The sequence below is a fragment of the Anarhichas minor genome, unplaced genomic scaffold, assembly GCF_050575085.1.
Source record: "Anarhichas minor isolate MPS153535 unplaced genomic scaffold, ASM5057508v1 ptg000136l, whole genome shotgun sequence".
Lineage (NCBI taxonomy): Eukaryota > Metazoa > Chordata > Actinopteri > Perciformes > Anarhichadidae > Anarhichas > Anarhichas minor.
The window spans coordinates 18,199,822-18,220,398 of NW_027466582.1; the positions used below are offsets into that span (position 1 = coordinate 18,199,822).

Below are 20,577 nucleotides of genomic sequence, written 5' to 3' on the forward strand. Positions count from 1 at the left end.
TTTGACTGGGTTTTCACAACATTCTTAAACTGTCAAATGAGTACCCGTGTAACGTTACCGGGGTTCTCTAGTAATATAACACGGACAAGAGCGTTTAGTTTTATGGACACATGTATTCCCTTTCACTATCCGGATGTCATATTTTAAGAGTGTACATGTAGTTACAGCTAGAGATGTGAGTAGTAGTGGTGTGACGCTAAGGTAAACGTCACATGTACTAGATATTTAGTAACGTTATATAATGATGTAAATGATAACACTATTTAACTTAACACTAGCTGGCGGTGTTGCAGAAAACTTAAGCGAGCTGATGCTAACGTTACATTTTACGTCGCAGTCCCACACGTTACGTTAACTCAAATCTCACCCGTGCAAATGCCTCGTGCTTTATGGGTGAAAGAGAGAGTATTCCAGGCGACACAAACTATGTTACTCACTTTTAACGTTACACTTTTAGTCGTAGGCAACGTTAGCATGGCTCATTAGCATGACTTACTAGCCAGTTAGCTAGTGTTAGCAAGGTACTTTCTTGCCAGAACCAGGCTAACAAACATACGATTAGTTTTTGGAACGTACTCATGAAACTGTGTAGGTTTTATTCCTGCATGGTCTGGTCTCGAGCATCGTTGACGAGGTGGCCGAGTGGTTAAGGCGATGGACTGCTAATCCATTGTGCTCTGCACGCGTGGGTTCGAATCCCATCCTCGTCGGTGTATTTTGCTTTCCATGAACTTTTACACTAAATACTCTTAAGCGATCAACAACTTCTTGCTAAATCAGTGCAATAATGACTACTGCTTTTCATGTTTTTCTATATTTTATTTATGCATATTTTATAGTCCCCCTTCAGTATTTAAGCAAACATGATTGCATCATTTATTACTCAGTGCACACATTAAGTTACAACCCTCATTTCTTTAATTTTCTCTTTATTTAAATTAATCCTCATCTGCTTGATAAGCTCTGTTATGACGTCCTTCACTTCTGTCCATGTGTTTCTCATCACAGCTCGCCTGGGAGTCAGCAGGGCACCGTGCTTCTCCTGTAGCTCCGTAATGACTCCGATCCTTCAGCCCGGGGTAGAGGTGGATCGTCTCTGCCTGTCCTTCCCGGAGGTTGTCCTTGGCCTGGCTGCTTGTTGTCTATGAGTGAGATACAAGGAAATAACCACCCACAGGCCTGTCAGTGTGTTATTGAGAGACTGGGCAGTTTCATCCCATTTCCTGCCCCCGACAAACTATTACTACAAAAGAAGTATCTTGTGAGTGTGCTTGTTTTGCTGCTCTTGAATTTTACATTACCTTGTGGTCACGATGATGTTGATCTATGGCATACTGGTATTTGGCCGCATTCATTCCTAGTGCACCAGCTAGTCTCTCTCCAAGGAAATCGCAAGCTATATTTTGGCGACAGTGGCATAATAAGTGAGACTTTCTCCAGAGCTATAATTAGAGACTATTGTTGATGTAGTATGCTTGAATGCATTTAATTGTCAAGTTGCGTACTCAGCAGTGCAATCCTCCCAACTAGAATGGCCACATTCTTGAATGACAACCTAGTCTGAGAAAGAAGAGTCAGGAAAAAAAAAAACATGACATGACTTAGTATTAGATGTAACGTGACATTTATTTTCTTAACAGTGTCCCACCCTCTCTGGTTCTCTGAAGGGAGGCCTGTTTGATGATTGCTCCTCTTCTTCCTCCTCCTCCTCACTGTCTTTCTGCTCCAGAGTTTCACCGCTGGAGAAGTGGATGGTCCTCCTCTGTTTGGACCGCGCAGGACTCCCAAACTCAGTTTCTTGTACGTCTGATGAGGGCTGACACATCAGACAGGTCTTTAGAGACGCTTTTGTTTGCATTGAAAAGTACTCTCTGTGTCCCATTATGCTGTGTCCAGCATTTTGTCATTTTATAGACTTTAAAAAAAAACTACACCAAGTTCTCAGAGAGAAGATTCACTACAAGTCACACACAAGCTGTTAAAAGTTAACTTACACTTGTGCTGTTACTGCACACAACCTCTAAGCTAACATGTCTGTTTGTCTTGCCTCATTATTACAACACTTACTTCCTGGTGGCCGTCGTTCATTCTTCATAAGTCTTTCTTTGTCGCTCCAAATGCGACGCACCGTCAAGGCTTTGTGGTGACACAGCTGTGCTGCGTGTCCGTCCACGCCGACTCCGCTTTGTGGAGAAAAACAACTACAGGATACAGGATCACACTTGAAACCGGAGACACCCAAATACAGCAGTACACACCTTATCACGGGAAAATAGTTACAGAGCTGTCACTGTGAGGCAATCAGTGTCATTCTTGGGTTTGAGGGGGTTGGGCTTGTTTTGCTGTGTAGATCGTCATGGTTTACTCTCAATTATAGCCGTTTAAACCACTTCTGTTTCTCCCTTGAGGTTGGCCTGAATGTCAGATAAAACATCCCATTCATTCACATCTACATGGTGCATATCTGCAGGTAAAAATATCCAAATCCAGGAGACCACTATTTTTGGATGTGTCTTGTCTGACAAATTTGGTGTTTAGAGATCTTGATTAAAAGGTCAAATGTATTTCATTTACAGATAGCGGCAAAGTCGAGCCCAGCAGTTCACGGATGAAGGTTTTAAAGTAACTTGTGGGTGGTGAGGAGACAGCTCTCTAAAAGTCTTGGGGTGTACTCCTCCAGAGGGCCACATTAATATTATACATTTGTTTGAAGTAGCAGCAAATAGGAATGACAAATGGCCCTGGACTTTTTGACTCAGACCGGCACCACCAACGGCGGGCCGTGGCGTCACCAATTGGTTTGTGGACTACAGTTTTGAAGCCTCAAGTTCCGCATTTGTGGTCACGAACTCTGGGTCGTGACCGAAAGGACAAGGTCGCGGCTACAAGCGGCCGAAATGAGCTTCCTCCGTAGGGTGGCCGGGCTCAGCCTTAGAGATAGGGTAAGGAGCTCGGTCATCAGGAGGGAGCTTGGAGTCGAGCCGCTACTCCTTCGCGTTGAAAGGAGTCAGCTGAGGTGGTTCGGGCATCTAATTAGGATGCCTCCTGGACGCCTCCCACTGGAGGATTTCCAGGCACGTCCAACTGGGAAGAGACCCCGGGGAAGACCCAGAACACGCTGGAGGGATTATATCTCCCAGCTGGCCTGGGAACGCCTCAGGATCCCCCAGAATGAGCTGGAACATGTTGCCGGTGAGAGGGAGGTCTGGGTCGGCCTGCTTGACCTGCTGCCACCGCGACCCGACCCCGGATAAGCGGAGGAAAATGGATGGATGGAAGTTCCGCATTTGTGTCGTCGCCATCTTGATTTTCTGCAACCAGAAGCGACATGAGCACAACCGAACGCCGAACAAGATCATTTTAGGCTACCAAAAATGTTACAATTAACTTTCACTGACTAAAAACACTCTGTGAAAGGGTTAAAGTTGTAAGACAAAATATGGACAACTTTCAGACCGGACAAAGCCGTGGTAGCGACCTGTCAATCACAAGGTAGCCCCGCCCCACAGCATACTCTGCGTCTATTTGACTCTAAATGGACCATAATCTACTAAATGAACATCATGCTGTATTGAAGAAGACTTGAAACTAGAGATTGAGACCATAAACTCATGTTTCCAATGTTTACTGAGGGAATAAATCAAGAGAGAAGTAGAGTCATTTTCTCATAGACTTCTATACAATCAGAGTATAAAGTCGCCCCCTGGTGGACATTAGCGAGAATGCACGTTTAAGGAACTTCAGCTTTGTCTTCACTTTTCAGAGGCGGAGGCTTCCACTGAAGGTGCACTATCCTGAACCTCGATGAGTAATTAGTGTAAATGTGTATAATATGATTATTAAATACAAAGTAAAAGGTTATTATGATAGCATAATGTTAATACATAAATGAGATATTGTTAGCATATTCACAAAATTCCATATAATAGTGTACTATTTCCCTTTGGCGTAATATTAATTCCAGTTGGACAATACAGAAAAAGAATATACAACCAGCATTTATACGTTTTGTAGGTTTTGTTCCTTCATTAAATCCTTGTGCAAGAAAAAAGAGATGACGCTTAAATCATGGTGACATACACGAGCACAAGACGTGGAAGAATGGACTTTGTATGGATGATTTAATACCGTTAGAAATACATTTTACATGACGGACACTGCTGGAGGAGGAATAATGAGCTACAGGAGAGTGTACACTGTAATGGTGATCTGACACACCCTTTAAATAAACCTTGAAAAGAACAAAGGACTAGCGTTGGTCTTACTTCTACAACTCTAAACCTGCTGTTCCAGGTGTAATGAACATTGGTTACATGCCTTAGCCATGATGTTTCCATCCGATCCACACTGAACTTCGCCGCACAGCTGGATATAAAGTGCAACGGCGTTACCATGTGCTATAATGAAATTTAGTGTGACACCGCTTGATTTTGATCTTCACTACCGTTAGAGTCTAGCTCAGGTGAGCTATTATACTTGTCGGGGCACAAACGAGTTCATGTGAGCAGTATATTAGAGTTTTTACAAAGTTTTTCAGCCATCGATAGTCACGCTTTAACTGTGGGAGAGTGTTTGACTTCTGTAAGGCAGCAGCACATAAGATAACTTCAGACACGATCTGATACCGCTCATGCCCCGATCTCTGTCTTTAAGGAAGGGGAACACACTCCACAGATGTACGGTACACACTACGTACACTGTGTCAACTGTCGACGACAGCACTCTCTCAGCAACTGAACACTGCACAAGAGTAAGCATTTCACCATTATATATATATATATATATATATATATATATATATATATATATATATATATATATATATATATATATATATGCATCAGTGGTGCAGCCACTGAAACATAAGAAATGAAAATCAACACCGAAAACATAAGCCACACAGGATTGTATATGCTGTCGTAAGTATTTTCAACTAAAATATTACATAATAGAAATAAATTAAACTACTAATATTGGGGATAAATAAAGAATCCCTAAGCATGATAAAGAATGATTCATCCAGTAATAAAACTTTTCCTGTATGAATAGTAGAAGTAAAAAAAAAACACAGAGAAAACCGCTGTCATGTGTAAAAAGAACTGTATATATACGTCATGTGATCTAAATAAAGTACTGATTGTAAACTGCAACAGCTAAAACAAACCAAATATGCCCAGTGAGGACACATGCGGTTTTGTTCGTTTTTTTTTTTGTCCGTCCACTACTGATTTACATTTCAACCCTGTTGATTATCACGAGTGTGTTTTAATATCGGCTTGAAATGCACGCAGATCATACAGGCCGGCTGTGGGAATGCAATCTCCTGCAGTTGCTCATTGTGGATGGTTGGATCATATTCTATGTAGTGGGGAGATATTTTCTGTTCTGCTGCATCTTTTCTGTGTAGATCCATGTCCTGAGGGCATTTCTTCCAGCATGTTTAACAGGCCAGTTTCCATTATGTGAGTCGTCTATAACCAGGCCAGAGTGCTCCAGTGCCGAAGAAAAGGTTACAACCCATCTTCTGTAAGAGGCTGCAGTGAGCAGGTTAACTCTGTAGCCAAAGGCACCATTAATAAGACTGCTTCACCAATAAGGCTCATTTAGAATTGTTGTACTTTAGAAATTCCCTCATGTAAAGACCTTCGTTTGAAGTTAGCATTTAAGCTGACAGTGAATTACTTAAGAGCTTCCCGTCTTTTCTAAACTGTTTTAGGGTTTGCTTTACGAGCAGCTGTGAGCAGTTAAGGCTCTGGCTTCGAATGCAAGGACAACGGCTGTCACACCCAAATGCACTACGCACGTTTCAGCAGGAGCGTAAAACACCACGAATGAAAAAGAATATATACATTTTTTCCCTATGGAGGGTTTACATGAAAATAAGTATGGATGCCATCATTACAATAGATGGTACTGAAGCATGAGGGCTGACAAGTGGATGGTTTAGGAGAGGACACAGCCCGTGTCCTTCTGAGGCTTCAGATCTGGCTCCTTCACTGGTTTCACCTCCTCCTCCTTGGGCTTGGCCTGGAGTTAAGAACAACAACAACACAAATGTGAAGCAACACAGCCTTGAACACACACACACACACACACACACACACACACACACTTGCAAGCTAGAGAGGTGCATTGAATAAATACAAACCGCAAATGTCTAACTCCGCTGTCTAGACAGCAAGCGGCGCTTTTCTTTTAGATACAATCTCATTTTAAACTGTGCAGACGTCTGCACCGGCTACATGCAGGCTCGAGTCTATGGCGCGTCTCCCGGGCGTAACCCCGACTCGAAGCGCTACATGCGGCAAGTCTATTTTCTCAACAACGCACACGTGAACGTGAGGTTCACGCCACATTCTCTTTATTTTGCCCGGAAATCAAATTCCCGACGTTACGAAAAATACATCAAATGTGGACATGGGCGATTCCTAAAGCAGGCCTCAGACTACAGGACTATTAAAATCCGGACCGATTTTGAAATGGGGTTGCATTTCTCTCACGTGATCTCATGGGGAAGCAGCTGTAAACAAGGCGGAGACGGACGTGGTGCTGCAACTAGAGATAGATAGATATATATCTATATCTATATATTCATAAATAGGTTTTCCTCAGAACAAAGACTTCATTAAGTGTTTGTGCGTACTGTCATCCAGCCTATGTTGCGATAAACTCTGAGGTGAGCCGTAGTACCTTGTCATTTTTGGCTCCCTTGGTCAGGTCAAAGGTGGCATAGACTTCAGAAGAGCACTGCTCACTGAGGGGTGGCAGCTCGAAGGGGATCGGCTCAGCCAGGCCGTAACTCGCCTTCAACTCCAGCTGGGGCGCCTCAACTGGGACCTTGTGGAAGTATCTGAGGAAATGTGTCCAAAGTTACGATTGAAGACGGGACATTTCTTCATAGTTTGGATCAGATATCACAGAGGCTTTAGTGTTGCAGCTAGACCCGTTAAGCCACCACAAATGTAACAACTGGGGGACATACAATATGTATATGCAACTAAAAACTGTTAACTTTGGTATAAAATGCTCTGTGCACCATTAATAAATGCTCCGCCCCAAAATGCTTCCATTAAAACATTACAGTTTGTAGAGGTTTCCACGTAAGAACAACAACAACGTATACAGTAAATGAGTCCGTGTGCATGCGCGCATGCGTGTCCGCCCCGACTCACTCACATGAAGCCATTTTCTCTCTGGCACTTCTCCAGTGTGTTCTTAATGAGACCGCCCAGTTTGAGGAAGAACAGCTGCTCCGATGGTTTGGCCGTGGTGCCGGGCCCTTTGGTCTGACGGTACTCTTTACACAGCGCCTCGGCATGCGAGTAACCTAAACAGAGACGACTTCACGTAAACACAAAAGGAATGGAGACAGTGTGCGGCAAGGGGGGGAAGAAATGTGGACTCTTCATTTCAACACGCAGGAAACAGACACACAGGAAACACCTGTGTAACGACATATATGCAAAAAATACATCATGCTTCAACTACATGTTACTGAACCCAAGTGAGCAGATAATGTGTTCTCTAAGACCTAACAGTCTGCATACCGGACATAACCAAGACAAATTGAACAAACAATACATGCATTCATGATTACATACTGTAGATAGTGTACTGTGAATACGTCCCATGAACCGTAGCTGACATTGTGACACAATGAGTGTATAAAAATCATGCCAAAGAAAAATAACGTCCTTTCCACAGATAAATGGCCAACAATGAAAAACATAAAACCTGTGCTTCACGCAGAAATACTGGATGACGGTAACGTCATGAAGGGATACACTAAATACATGTACAAATACATTAATATGTGTAAAATAAACATTTTTAGGTGCAACACAAGATGAAACAGATGCTAAATCACAGATATACGTACACTTTTCCGCCTCCTGGAGAGATCGTATAGCCTCACCGCACTTGTCACTGGCCAGCAGCGTCTGTCCATGGTAGCAGTACGCCTGTAAACACAGTTAACAGTAAGACGTGGAATTGGGAGCCTGCTTTCTCCTGTCTTTTGTGATGAAGAGTGGGTTCCATCAAAGGCACGTTTGCTCAGTTAGGTTCCTTTACATGAACAAAAGTACGGTGAACTGCATTAGGATATGCTTACATAAGCCATGTAAAAGTGCTGCTTCAGCTGAAAGTACTTCCTCCATTTGCCACTGCACTCTGGCTCCAAGGTGTTCAACGTGTGGTCTGCGGACAGAGATACGGACCTTTAATAGCCTGCTGCAGAATGGTTATGGCTTTAGCACCGTCTCTGTGACTCACCTGATATACGTTTCATGTGATTACCATAGGACCTCTGTAGATTGTTTGTTTGTCACCCACATATACTTAAAAGCAAATCTCCTGTCTGTCCAGTGATAATAAAGGTAACATGAAAAAATATATATATTATAATTGTATTTATTGAGTGAGCCCTGACACCAGATATATTCTATTATATATTATTACAATGTCACAGCTGATCATGTTCTCACTGCTCCCTGTGACAGGGTAACATTAGATACTCTAGTGAAATAAAGGGGTGTTCACATGCCCTGTTGTGTTTTTGTTGCACTCTCAAAGCCATTGTCGTCAACGCCACCGCCGCGGCTCACAAGCGTTCACAAGCTCCTGTTTTTCAGAGGGCGTGGCGGCTGCCCTCCAAGATAAAAAAAAATAAAATTGTTCAAGTTTTGGAAAGCTGCACCGCATATCATGTGACAACGAAGAACCAATCACAGCTCACAGATATCCTTCTTTCTTCCGTTAAAATATCAGTCTACGGGAAATATCAAGAGTAGTGAATCATTTCAGTGCAGAGTTACCCAGAGATCTACGCTCTGTGGCCATAGACTGTCCATTGAGACACTAACCTCATGTTTACTGAGGTAATAAATGTGGAGGGAGGAAGGGTCATTTTCTCATAGACCTCTATACAATCACACCTCTTTTTGCAACAAGAGGAGTCCCCCTCTGATGGCCAATAGAGAGAACGCAGGTTGAAGACACTTCTCCTCGGGCTTCGCTCTTTAGACCCGGGTGTTGCCGCCTGTCGGTTCCTCGGACTGTTTTACCTGCTTCAGCCTTTCCGTCCCAAGACGTTACAACATTCTGCTAACGGGTCAGAAAGGCTACTGTGAGAGGATTCACGGTGCTGGACAGTCAGTTAGGCTTCCTGCTAAATCACCACAACTTCAGCGCCATCGCAACACGCAGGTTAACGTAGTACAGTAAGAGACATAATTGACAACATTTAAGAGCGCTGCAATACCGACCAGCTTTTTGATAGAAGTTCGCCGTCTCAAACGCCAACGCTGCGATGAGAGTGGCGTTGTGCTTCAGCTCAATTGCTCTGGCAATCGTCACTGTAAGAAATAGAAGTAGATGGTAAAGAACCACAATTTGGATACAAGTTAATACAATTTGGATACGATTAGGAATCATCGGTGTCATATTATTTTAATTTAAAGTAAAACAAGGCACAGGTTAGAGTTCCTATACCTCACCCAGCCTAAGAATGATTTTGTTTTAGAAATATTTTGTTACTTCGTACAAGCATTAATCTTCTGATTGTATTGTTTCAGGTTATGATAGAATGTTTAGGATCACGCTTCCGTCTTGACGTTAGATGTAAAGTTTAGAGTACACAAAGACTGCCACCATCATGCCACATTGTTGTAGTAATCTTTACCTTCTTGCGCCTCTGCTTGGCACTGGATGATGTATGCATCCATCGCTCGAGGCTCCAGGTCTCGGCCCTTTTCGGCTGGGGTGATGAGGCGAGGGATGTGGACCTCCTGAAGCAAACATGCCAGAGAATTTGATATATTACAATATATTACATATAGAGTAAGACTGGGGGTAAATTGCAATCACAGCACCAAAACATCCAGGTCCCACAGCTCCATGATAACTTCTACTAATAATAACCTTTTTCTGCCAAAATTTGCACATATATGCAGGTTTTATAAACAAAGGAAAACCCGCTAAAAATAGGCGATAGACTCCCATCATGGAGGTACAAGTTACCAGTAGATGAGCGGCAAAACAGGGTTAGTAAACAGGGAAAATGTTACATTGGTTACTTCTTTTGTTTTCAGTCTCTCTTTTTCAAACCCACAATCCAGAGTTGGTGATTGTTGGAACAGTGGAAAGAGTTTCTATCTAATGTGGTGTGTTTTACAACGATCAGCGAGGTACAATTCCTGTTTCTGTCGATGGAGTCTGTTAGCTTTGACGTGCACAATAACTGGCGCCTCTTTTCACACCTAACTCAGTGAATTAAAGGTTTATTTCTACCAAACAAGAGTTGGTGATTGTTGAAACAGTGGAAAGACTAACAAAGACGGGTTTGATGAGTTTTATTTAGTTACTGCAGAGTTTCGATGCTCAGCGAGGTAACACTACTGCTGGCTGACTGGAGTCTGGTGGTTTTAAGGAGAGCTCATTAATTGCATGTTAATAAATTATAATATTTGTCCTGATCCCTGTTTATTTTATTTATTATATATTAACTTAAACGCATCACATAGCACAGCATCAGGATGTCGTGTTTCCATCGCTGCCGATCGGTGGTGAAGACGATTAATACCTGCGACTACTGCAGAGTCATTTATCGCCGGAAAGAAAACCGATTGTGACCTTTCCCACTATTGGCAACAGCCAGATGTTAGTGGATGTTAACGGGTTTTGTGTCCAGTAGGAACGGGTCTTTGGGGAGACTTGACTTGTCTGTAGATGCACCTCACCTTGAGGGTTTTGAATATACCAGCAGCACTTTTCAGGCTCCGGTGAACTTCTTTCGCCTCAGCCTCCGTCACGCTATAGAACAGGAAAACATGACAGCAGCAAATATTCAACATAGTAACAAAGCATTATTCAATATACGACTGATTTCACAGAAATGAGTGCAACAATACAGACAACAACTAATAGCACATACTTTTCTTTCCCTGCTAGTCTCGAGGCAAACTTGGTGTACCAGAGGGCTACGTTGAAGGCCATGGAGACCAGTTCAAAGACCGCATCCTGCTGGGCACTGGGAGGAGAGCATGGAGAGACGGTGGGTTATACAGGCTGGTGTAGGCACAAGCACACAAAATTAAATATGAGCCCTTGTGTATGTCATATGAGCCTTTGTGGTAAAAATGTAATGAGCTAGACCAGAGCTGGGTAGTCTTCATTGCTGTGAGGACCTTCACACAGGGTTAGACCCAGTGAGGCAGGAGATAGCACTGATGTCAGATGTTTATCGGTGTGTTCACTGGAATGTCACTCAAGTCATGAGTAAGAATGAAAATAATAGACTGCGTTTTGGAAAGTTTCTTCACGTTTCTACTAACCGGCTCTTACTAGAACTCCTCATTCAGGAGTGCTTAATACTTGCAGCACTCTTTAATTCAAATATGACTAAATACTCTTTCAAAGAAGTGGTTAAGGCCTCCTGGAAAGCACATCAAACTGTTTACTTTGCCCCTCTTTAAAACTGCAACCCATCCACTCACCAACACCATGCGACCGTGAACACTACATGAAGTGAGACGGGGAGTAATAACTTGGTTTTTACCTTGGTGTGTTTCCTTGTAAGGTGTCAGTCCACTTGAAGTTCTGGATGAACCTCATCTTGTTCTCCTGAGTAGTTCCATCCAAGGATGAGATAAAGCCTATTGTATCATAAACCAGTATTTTAAAAGAACAGAAGCAGTTGGTTAGGTGTAAAGCCAAATGAAAGAAAAATCCTGAAAGGTCTCCGCCAGGTGTGTCTGCAACAACACTGCTGTATTGTGTGACTGAATGACTACAACCCACGACTGGCTAACCCCCCCAGTCTAGACACTTACAGGCTTTAAGGCTTCGTAAAAAACACTTCTTTCAAACTTAAAAACAAACGATGTATGCAGGCAATCGACTCAAAGTCGTCTTACAAGAAAGTTCAAACAATCTTGCTAAAAACTAAATTGAACTTATTAAGGTGTCTGCCCGCGAAAGGTAATAATAGAAGGCAAACACAGAAACACAATTTATAATAATTAACAACTAGTGTTTTCAGGGAATAACATGCCAAGACCTTGAACATTAACTGTGCAAAGTGTTAGCTTTTAATCCTTTAACATCTAGTTTTCCCCTTTAATTTCCACTTAAGTACCTTAAAAGTTGGAAAATCCTTATTCCACTCCGTCTGACAGCATCATAAGCACCGATACCGTTCAATTAAATGGACATAACACAAATGTACTTTTTTCCAATTAAGGCTGTCCCATATGAAGCTCTAGCAGAAGTTCAGTCAGGAAGACTATACTCTCGCATGCCTAAGCCCATAGCTTATCTACCATACATCTGCCATCACTCCTCATGCAGGCTCATTATTTCCTTGCTGTTATGGTTCGGGGCTGTCAATCATATCAGCTGTCTAGATCAGCTGGTCTCTCTATCCAATAGCACAACGACATTGTTAGTCTATCATCTTGCTGCTGTCTTTCTTTAAATATGATTGTCTCTCTACCTTCAGTTCGTTCAAGCTGCTGTTACGCATCCCTCCACCTCCCCATCTCGACCCAATCTTCGCAGATTCATCAACTCATCATTCTATCATCCTCATCAGCCACCATCACCACCAGTGTCTGGACTCCACGCCAAATAATTTCTGTGTAACTCATTAACGCATCATCTGTCATAATAAATGTTAACTACTAATCATTCACTTGTCTCTCCTGATTGAACTGGTATCTTGGGTGAACTTTGGGATCTCTACCAGAATTAAAGTAAAGTTATGTTGACTTACACTATGTGTGACATGACAGCAAGAGTTTGCATTGGCAGGCAACATTGCATTTTAAGGGGTTGACACCCAAACAAGACATAGAGAAGAATAGATATGATCGATTTGTTTGGGAGTGTAAACACACCTTGGAGGAGGGAGAAGTATGCATCAGTGGCATTTTTCATCATCTCGGGGTTGCAGGTGACATCAGTGAACATCTCCAGCAGTCTCGCCCTGTTTGTCCTCAGGTCACTGAATGTGTCAAACATGTAGCGATCAATTGATGCTCTAAAAATATGCTGATCATTAGGCACTCAAGTGTAATCATATCCACCAAGGCACTGCCCTGTTGTAAGGCCACAGTGGTGACTGTGATCAAATGGCAGTAACAGTAGCATGCCATAGGACATTACATCATCGGTAGAGTGTAAGGTGACAAGACCAAAGAATTACACTACAGCATTTCTGTCCGCGATCATGGGCACAGTCACAGTCTAATTTGACAACACTGTTCCCGACATATTAAATGGAGATAAGACGTACTTGCATATCTTATTGGCAGCGGGGCTCCCTGCCACTCCATAGTAATTAAAGGACACGGGCGCTGTTGCCTTCAGTGGGTTTCTGTGAAACCAATGTGCCATCCTGTGGACGTGGACACACCTTAAGAAAGGTTGAAAAACACAGGACGACAAGCGGTTAATGAATGAGTTGTACTTCCGGTAGTAACACATTTTTGCATACAGCGGAATGGATGGCCTCCCTGAAAGTTAATACATTTTAGTGAATTGTTTATTAAGTAGGCAGCATTAGCTAGCTTGTGTGTCGTCTTAGCTAACGTCATCTTATCGCTACAACTCGCTAGCGGCTGTATTAGCACTCTCACGAGGCACTAGCTGACCCTTCCCAAAGTTACCTAGCTGAAACAAAGGATACTAAGACTCTGACGTTACTTTTAGTTGCTACAAATGGTGTTTTTGACAATTAATTGTCCGTCTGTTGTAAACAAACGTCTATTACGTAAGCAACAGCTAACGGCTAACACTGGCTACATCATTGTGGAAACGTAAACATGACGAATTGAATCGATGTGACAACTGACTAGTTGTACTTCACGAAAAACAAAAATTTAATTAGTTTAAATAAAGTAGACGTTTGCTGTTTACCTGTGGTTCCGGTGCGGTAGATTTGAGGTTTAAGCAAATAGTCCTTATGGAAAGTCTGACACTGACAACAACTTACTTCCGGAAATAAACACGGGAAAGGAAGCTGGCCAATGAAAGCACAGCGTTCAGTCATATGACGTGTGTCCGGAAAATACCACAGATCTGTGATCAGCTTCTCTTTTGTTCAGGGTTCAGCAGCTCAAAAGACCTTAAACATGCCATGATGCGACTACTTTTAACAGCCGTCACATCACTCACTGATATTCCGACTGGAATTAGCCTTTTGTCTAACTAGTTGTCTTGATGATGCTTTATTTGACCGGTCCTGTAACTTCCTCAAACTGTTCCTGGTAATAACTAATTTCATAGCCCATTAACTATAGGTAATGTTTAGTTTGTTGGGTTCATATATAGCTGTTGACTTTCAGAATAATTTCTTTGACTGAACTGCTAAAATAAGGGATAACTAAAGAAACTGACAGACATGCAAATTGTATGCTTGTCTGTAGACATATTTTTACATTTTTGTATTCTCAGTAAACCTCCTGCCCTTAAGATAGACGATGGAATGAACTAGGAGTGTACCCCTTTGAACACGGTCTCAATTTGAATTTGTAGTTCCCAGGAAACCTCCATAGGAATTTACAGTTTGATACAAGTTAATATTTACATTATTTTTAAAAATGGGACCTGTAAAATAAAGTGTCACCTTTTTTATCCACGATGAGAAAAACAATGAAAATTCAGCCTTTTATTTTTTCCCCATTAGGCAAACATTGCGTGAACAATGAACAGCTATTTCAAGTGATTATCAGAAAGAAAAGGAAACACGCTAGAAAAAAAAAAAGTTGGTCTCATTTTCAACCAATTAAAGAATCATAAAACCCAAATACACACACCCCACAGACACACCGTCGGGGAAAGTCATCTGTACAAAATATGCCTTGGTGTATTAGGCCATCTTTGCCGTGTTATTCAAGAAGTGATTGTGCTTTTCAACATAAAGTAAAAGATTTACTAAGTTCATTGTCATTCACTTCATATTTCTTTACCAGGAATCTCCACAAGGCACCATGAGGTGCACCAATATCAGATTAAACCACTTATCTGATCACATCTTTCCAAAGTGATGCAATTATTTATCCTAATTGTACAATGAAGTTTTTTTTTGACACCATTCACATCACATTCACACCTCACAAGAAAGACGGCCCCAAAAAAAAAAAAATATATATATATATATATATATATATTTTCACTAGTCCCCAGCACTGATAAATGCACACATTATACAAGTTGAGGCACAAAGTAAAAAGGCACTTTTGGTCAGATTTAAGGCAATAATGGCATCAATATGCTTGTGCTCATTTTCTCAGTTTTACACTGTAAAGAGGCCATTTTTTTTCAGTTTCACCAACTATTGAATGAATGCCCCCCAAAAAACAGCTTTTTATAGAATCCCAATCCAATTCATTCTGCTCTCATGTGGATGTTTATATCTCAAAATAAAATTCTAACAAAGAAGGTGCAATCACAGAAATGCAGAATCACAGATAAACCCGATGTTTGCAGAGCGAAAGACCTCGAACGAGACTCCAAAGGGTCACTTTTCACTTATCAGAATGCAAATATAGATTCACAATCAAAAGAAGAAGAAGAAAAAAAAATCAACATCAAGCCAGCTCTCTTGTTGCAAACCAGGGGTCGATACAGGTGGGGAGTAGCAGACTGATTAAGTGGTGTCAGCTGACATCAGCTCAACAGAAAAGACCCCTGGTTATGGTGAAGGTTACATTCAGTAACACAAATCTCATCGTGTGCAGCAAATAATAAAAGTCAGCGGTAAACTCCAGAGAGACGGTTCCTGCATAAAGTAAAAGTTCCCCCTTCTATTTAAGATTGTCATACATGTGTTAAACTCTTAAGTCTGTACAGTACACCGTGTGCATGTGCCCTTTTGTTGTTGCACTTAAAAATCGCACCATAAAAAGCACACGTAAAATGCATTGCAGTTCATAAAATCAATGCAAGTCATTCTCACACATCCCCAACGCATTGATCTTCTTGTAAATAAACAGCATCCTGTGCAATGTTGCCAGTCAATGAAATCATTTGCACAAAAAAATAATTGCATGCGTTTGTGGGCATTCTGATAGTTTACTCTTATTTCCCATCATTGTGCAATAAATCTAATCTAATTGTTTGGCTCGTAAGACACCCAGAGATAAACAGACCAGGTGACATGAAACTGAACAGCCTGACCGAGCTTGCATTATTAACACAACACAAATATCAAGGGAGTCTTTGGCAACTGTGCAGCTTTGGTGATTCAAAATAAAATACTTAAAAAACTAAGTTGAAGTCCAGCTGTGTATATGCAGCCCTCTTGGACGTGGGTTTTGGTCCTGATTCTTGGAAGACCGAGTCGGAAGCAGAATATTAGCACACCCGCCGCAGCCCCTGAAACCCTGAAGTGTTACGTATGAATGGCACATCTGCAGAACAACAATGAGCATTTTACCCACGTTGCTCAGGGAAAAGTCACAGCTCAAAGACGTTTGGCGTAGTTATTGCATAGAATGTGGTCTCGAACGTCCCCCCACCCTCCGTTCTTCATGTGCACCTTGTGCTCCACCGCTTCCGCGCCGCTGAGCACGAGAGACGGAGGAAAGAGGCCGTCCTTGGCCGCGAGGAGGCCCTCCTCCACCTTCTGCGAGGCCCACTCCGGCCGGCAGTTCTCCTTCTGGTGGAGGCCGCAGTCTCCCGTGTGGAGAACCCTGGAGCCCTGGGCTGCCAGCACTTTGACGGGCTTCGATATGCAGGTTCCCGAGAGGTGCTGCAGGGTCCAGTCCCAGTTGTAGTCATCGTAGGTGCAGTACTCGTTGTTGCAGCCCATCAGCTTGTAGTACACCTCCCTGGAGATGGCCATGCCTATGTTGTGTTTCGTGGACATCCACCCGGTGGTCGACACCTTGTTGGACAGCTTGTTGAAATCAGTCAGGCCATTGTGGTTGCCCAACGCCAGCATGTCACAATCTGGGCAGCTGCTCTTCCTGAACTCAATCATTGATTTATAGTAATGGAAAAAGTCCGGCAAGATGTAGTTGTCCTCCTCCAGGAAGATCACAAAGCCGCTGTAGCCCTGCATCGCCTGCACCCGCTCCCACACAAAGTGCAGCTTCCACCACCAGTGGTGTTTGGTCTGAGTGATGAAGGCCTCCCTGTAGTGTCCGTAGGAGTCCGGGTGCGCTGCGTTGAGGCATCCTGTTTTCAAAGCGTTGACATTGGATATGTCCCGGGGGCAGTCCCGTGGATCCTTCCCAGGAAACTCAACGGGATACAGCTGAGTGCTGAAGGGGAAATAAATTTGCAGCACTTTGCAGAAAGTTATCCCTTGCACAATGGCGTTTATTTCCTCTGAAAAGTAGTCATGGCTAAAGATAAGGAGGAAGCTGTGGACCTCGGCGGCTTTCTCCAGCGACCTTATGAGCAGTCTGAGGTATTCGGGCCGGTTGTGGACCTGCACAACCAGCACCAGTCGAGGCTCCCCTGGGAACTTACCCGCGTTGCGCACGCACTGCTTGTAATTGGCATTGTAAACGGACTTCGTCAACTCTGGAAGCGAACCAAAGTCGAACTTCGGCGTGTCGCCAGAATGCACGACTTGATTTATCTGAACGACGTTACTATCGGGTCCGCTCGTGTCATTATCAGAAACTAATAACACGCGTGTAAGCAGGAGAGTCACGACTACAAAGGAAACACCCAACAGCGCGAGCAGGTTCCGTTTGAGCAGCCGAAACCTCATTTTCTCGCGGTGAACCGGACTTTTGGAAGACAACAGAAATTCAGTCACCTTGTCTCACGCACGCCCTCATTGTAAACTTGTTTTCCTCGCGCGGCGAAGCTCCAACTCCTGTTACAACAGTCGCGCTTCGCGTGTCTTACACCACACGTCAAAACTGGTTTTTGATGGCTGCTTCCTCACGTCTCTGCACTTGAAACCCGTGCCATTTGCCAAACAGTCGCTGGGGCCGCTTGTTTTTTCCACCTGTTGGAAAGAAGAACAAAGTAAAACAAAGCGAACGGAGTGGGTGCGCATTAAATACAAGATATGTGCTAATGTGGCGTTAAAAAAGGAAGCTATGTGCCGCAGCTAGCTTAATTTGACTCACCAAACGAGGTGTTATGTGTCAACACGCTCTTCATACCAGGAAGAGGATGACGGGACGGTGATACATCTTGGTTCCAACTTATTGACTGCTGACGTGTACAACCCAGCCAACTGGAGAGAGCCGGAGCTCCCGCTCGACGAATCAATGTCCTCCCTCGTCGTGTAATATGAGAAGGACATGTAAATCAAGCTACATTTGAATAGTTGAACAGTCGGGAAATATATTCTTATCGAAAGTTAGAATTAACTTTATGTCAATACCACTGGAACAATGCTCCTCTTGTCAATATACAGTATCGCAGTATGGAAGTAATTAGTGTGTGTAGAGGCCACTAGTCTTCCTGGTATCGTCACATGGTGTTCAGTTTTTACCCATCTGCACTGCTGCTATAAAAAAAACGTAATTTAACATGAAATAAGAATGAAATGTATAAAACGATAAGTGTTTTTTTTAAAGAAGTACCCCCCCCCCCCCCCCCCCCCCCCCCTTTAGGTTACCTGTTCAGGTTAGACTGGTTGAATTGGAATCTGTCTTCTGCAAATCTCACCCAGACAACGCATAACAAAAAAAAAAGGGGGGGGGGGGGGGGGGGGTATAATGCCTGAAACTAAGCTACAAGCCTGGAAAACTTGATATACTTGAGGGGACAACAGGGATGGAGAGGTGTGGTGGTGTCATATAGTGGCACAATAGGCTTAAATAGGACCAGCTGTGGAGGCTCTTTGTAAGGCGTTGGTAGGCCTATGTACTCTATTCTTGTGCTTTTGTATGTAATTTATTCAATGTAATGTCCCGTTTTATCTGGACCCTGGATCTAAAATAAAGTTTGATTGATTGATTGAATACCTGTGCTATTTGTGAAGCCATGCATAATGTGCAGCTATTCAGTGGCGAGGACTCACTAAAATGGTTTGTTTTCTACCTCTAAATAAAGATAGGATGTTAGGTGGTAAATTCCTTTATCTGGTGGTATCAGTTTATATCACGATTAAAGTAAATCTTCTTGGAAAATCAATTGAGGAACTGTTTTTGAACAAAATAACCAAGTCTTTTCCAAAATTACGATTGCAACGTGGTTGCATTATGACAAAAACGCCTGATTGCTCATGATCAGCTCACAATAAGTGTGTGGTCATATTGCTCCGACCCTACATCATCTCCCGTAGAAACAGAGATTACATCCCAGTCTTTTTTGACCTATGACGCTACAAAAACGTGGTTCTTTTGTATAATTTAAAGCCTTTACATTTTGTATTTGGTTGATTAAAAAAATACTCTACAGTGAGAAAACTGGTATGCATTTATGTTTTCTAAATCAGACAGTTGTTTTTCTACTGAAATTGAACGTGTATAAACTGTATGTATATATATATACAATATACTGTATATATAAACTTTTCACAAACCATGCACTTTTTTTAATGACATAAACCCTCCAAATCACTTCCGATGCATTGTGACATATCAGTGATATTTGACTTTATTTCCTTAATCACATGTCTGTCAATGACTGTGAATGGGAAGCTTGAATACAGAAGTTCATACAAGTGAGTGTTCTGTGGCTTTTTTCTTTCATCTTTTTCTGCAAGAATGCCGTTATTAAATGTGAAATTTCCTCTTCACAATCCCCCGCCGCAGGCTGTCATGCTCCACTCACAGTTAATCCAGGGCCACCTCTCTAGGCCTGTTGTCACCGAGAGGCTGCTGGACCACTTCCTCCAGATGACACGGACAGACTGGCCGTGTGACCCAGCAAAGTAAACCGTCACAAATAGTTCCACATTGAAACCATGTGGCCTAGGAGCATCTCTACTTTCAGGGAACAGTGTAGTCAAAACAGCAGCATATATCAGCGTCATCCAAGATTTTATCAGAGAGATTCTGAACACAGTGTTGCCGAATTCACATGTGTCTTCAGACATATGCGCCATTCTGACGCTGGGAATTGAATGTGTTTAATCAAGTGTGGGGGATTGATAATGTATAACAGACAGACCAAATTTTAGAGCAGTGTTAGTGTTTGTGTAGACTGCAAAGAGATATTTTTATTCTGACAGATCATGCGTTCCAAAAGCAACTGATTACTAATGTATTCAAGTGTTTCTCTTTCATATAAACTACAAATAGAGACTGAAAGTGTTGTTAAAATGTCCATGCAATTCTATCATGAGCTCAAACCGAGGCCTCTCTGCAAAGCATGTGACATGAACCATGTTGTTTACCAAAATTTAAAATGTCTTTTTACTAAATGGGCAACAGAAACAAGTGAGTAATTGTGGTCAGATTCTCCATGGCACACTTTCAATTACGATAGATAGATAGATACTTTATTCATCCCGCAAGAAGAAATTTCTTCAGCAAAAATATATTTAAGCAATCAAAGTAACAGAGTAAAAAAAATGAAAATATTAAGTATAAAAATGCACAATATACGATATAAATAACAGAGTAAAAAATATGAAAAATAAAAAATGCACAATATATA

At 42.4% G+C, this 20,577-nt stretch overlaps 3 protein-coding genes and 1 non-coding gene across 5 annotated transcripts; 1 reads left to right on the forward strand and 3 right to left on the reverse strand.

The window, feature by feature from the left end:
- The first annotated feature begins 628 nt into the window (after window positions 1–628).
- trnas-gcu (transfer RNA serine (anticodon GCU)) lies at window positions 629–710 on the forward strand. Its single transcript has one exon. It is a non-coding gene; the product is annotated as a tRNA-Ser (tRNA).
- Window positions 711–798: 88 nt separating this feature from the next.
- Window positions 799–3,092, reverse strand: LOC142941665 (uncharacterized). Its single transcript, XM_076083663.1, has 5 exons — window positions 2,068–3,092; window positions 1,649–1,816; window positions 1,506–1,560; window positions 1,302–1,396; window positions 799–1,142 (listed from the first exon to the last, which is right to left on the reverse strand). The coding sequence occupies exons 1-5, from the start codon at window positions 2,086–2,088 to the stop codon at window positions 939–941; spliced, it is 543 nt and encodes a 180-aa protein (XP_075939778.1). The 5' UTR covers window positions 2,089–3,092; the 3' UTR covers window positions 799–938.
- A 1,012-nt stretch (window positions 3,093–4,104) lies between these two features.
- On the reverse strand, window positions 4,105–14,070 carry brox (BRO1 domain and CAAX motif containing). 2 transcript variants are annotated; one of them, XM_076083661.1, is made up of 13 exons: window positions 13,918–14,070; window positions 13,295–13,414; window positions 12,897–13,003; window positions 11,558–11,654; window positions 10,934–11,029; window positions 10,740–10,812; window positions 9,683–9,788; window positions 9,267–9,356; window positions 8,114–8,199; window positions 7,880–7,961; window positions 7,177–7,327; window positions 6,691–6,850; window positions 4,105–6,027 (listed from the first exon to the last, which is right to left on the reverse strand). In XM_076083661.1, exons 2-13 carry the CDS (start codon window positions 13,393–13,395, stop codon window positions 5,944–5,946), a joined length of 1,233 nt encoding a protein of 410 aa, XP_075939776.1. In that variant the 5' UTR covers window positions 13,396–13,414; window positions 13,918–14,070; the 3' UTR covers window positions 4,105–5,943. The 2 variants fall into 2 exon arrangements, with proteins under 2 accessions (XP_075939776.1, XP_075939777.1); XM_076083662.1 differs by lacking the exon at window positions 13,918–14,070 and having other exon boundaries at window positions 13,299–13,414.
- A 583-nt stretch (window positions 14,071–14,653) lies between these two features.
- Window positions 14,654–18,170, reverse strand: LOC142942191 (alpha-1,6-mannosyl-glycoprotein 2-beta-N-acetylglucosaminyltransferase). Its single transcript, XM_076084419.1, has 2 exons — window positions 18,093–18,170; window positions 14,654–17,968 (listed from the first exon to the last, which is right to left on the reverse strand). Exon 2 carries the CDS (start codon window positions 17,723–17,725, stop codon window positions 16,466–16,468), a length of 1,260 nt encoding a protein of 419 aa, XP_075940534.1. The 5' UTR covers window positions 17,726–17,968; window positions 18,093–18,170; the 3' UTR covers window positions 14,654–16,465.
- Between the last annotated feature and the right edge of the window lie 2,407 nt (window positions 18,171–20,577).

Coding starts and splice junctions, on each gene's coding strand:
- LOC142941665 (XM_076083663.1), bottom strand. CDS start 2,088: ATGAACGACGGCCACCAGGAA. Junction 1,397..1,505: donor TGGGAGGATTGCACTGCTGA/GTACGCAACTTG, acceptor GCCAAAATATAG/CTTGCGATTTCCTTGGAGAG. Junction 1,143..1,301: donor AACATCATCGTGACCACAAG/GTAATGTAAAAT, acceptor TCTCACTCATAG/ACAACAAGCAGCCAGGCCAA.
- brox (XM_076083661.1), bottom strand. CDS start 13,395: ATGGCACATTGGTTTCACAGAAACCCACTGAAGGCAACAGCGCCCGTG. Junction 11,030..11,557: donor TTACAAGGAAACACACCAAG/GTAAAAACCAAG, acceptor CTCTCCTCCCAG/TGCCCAGCAGGATGCGGTCT. Junction 7,962..8,113: donor AGCACTTTTACATGGCTTAT/GTAAGCATATCC, acceptor CTGTGTTTACAG/GCGTACTGCTACCATGGACA.
- LOC142942191 (XM_076084419.1), bottom strand. CDS start 17,725: ATGAGGTTTCGGCTGCTCAAACGGAACCTGCTCGCGCTGTTGGGTGTT.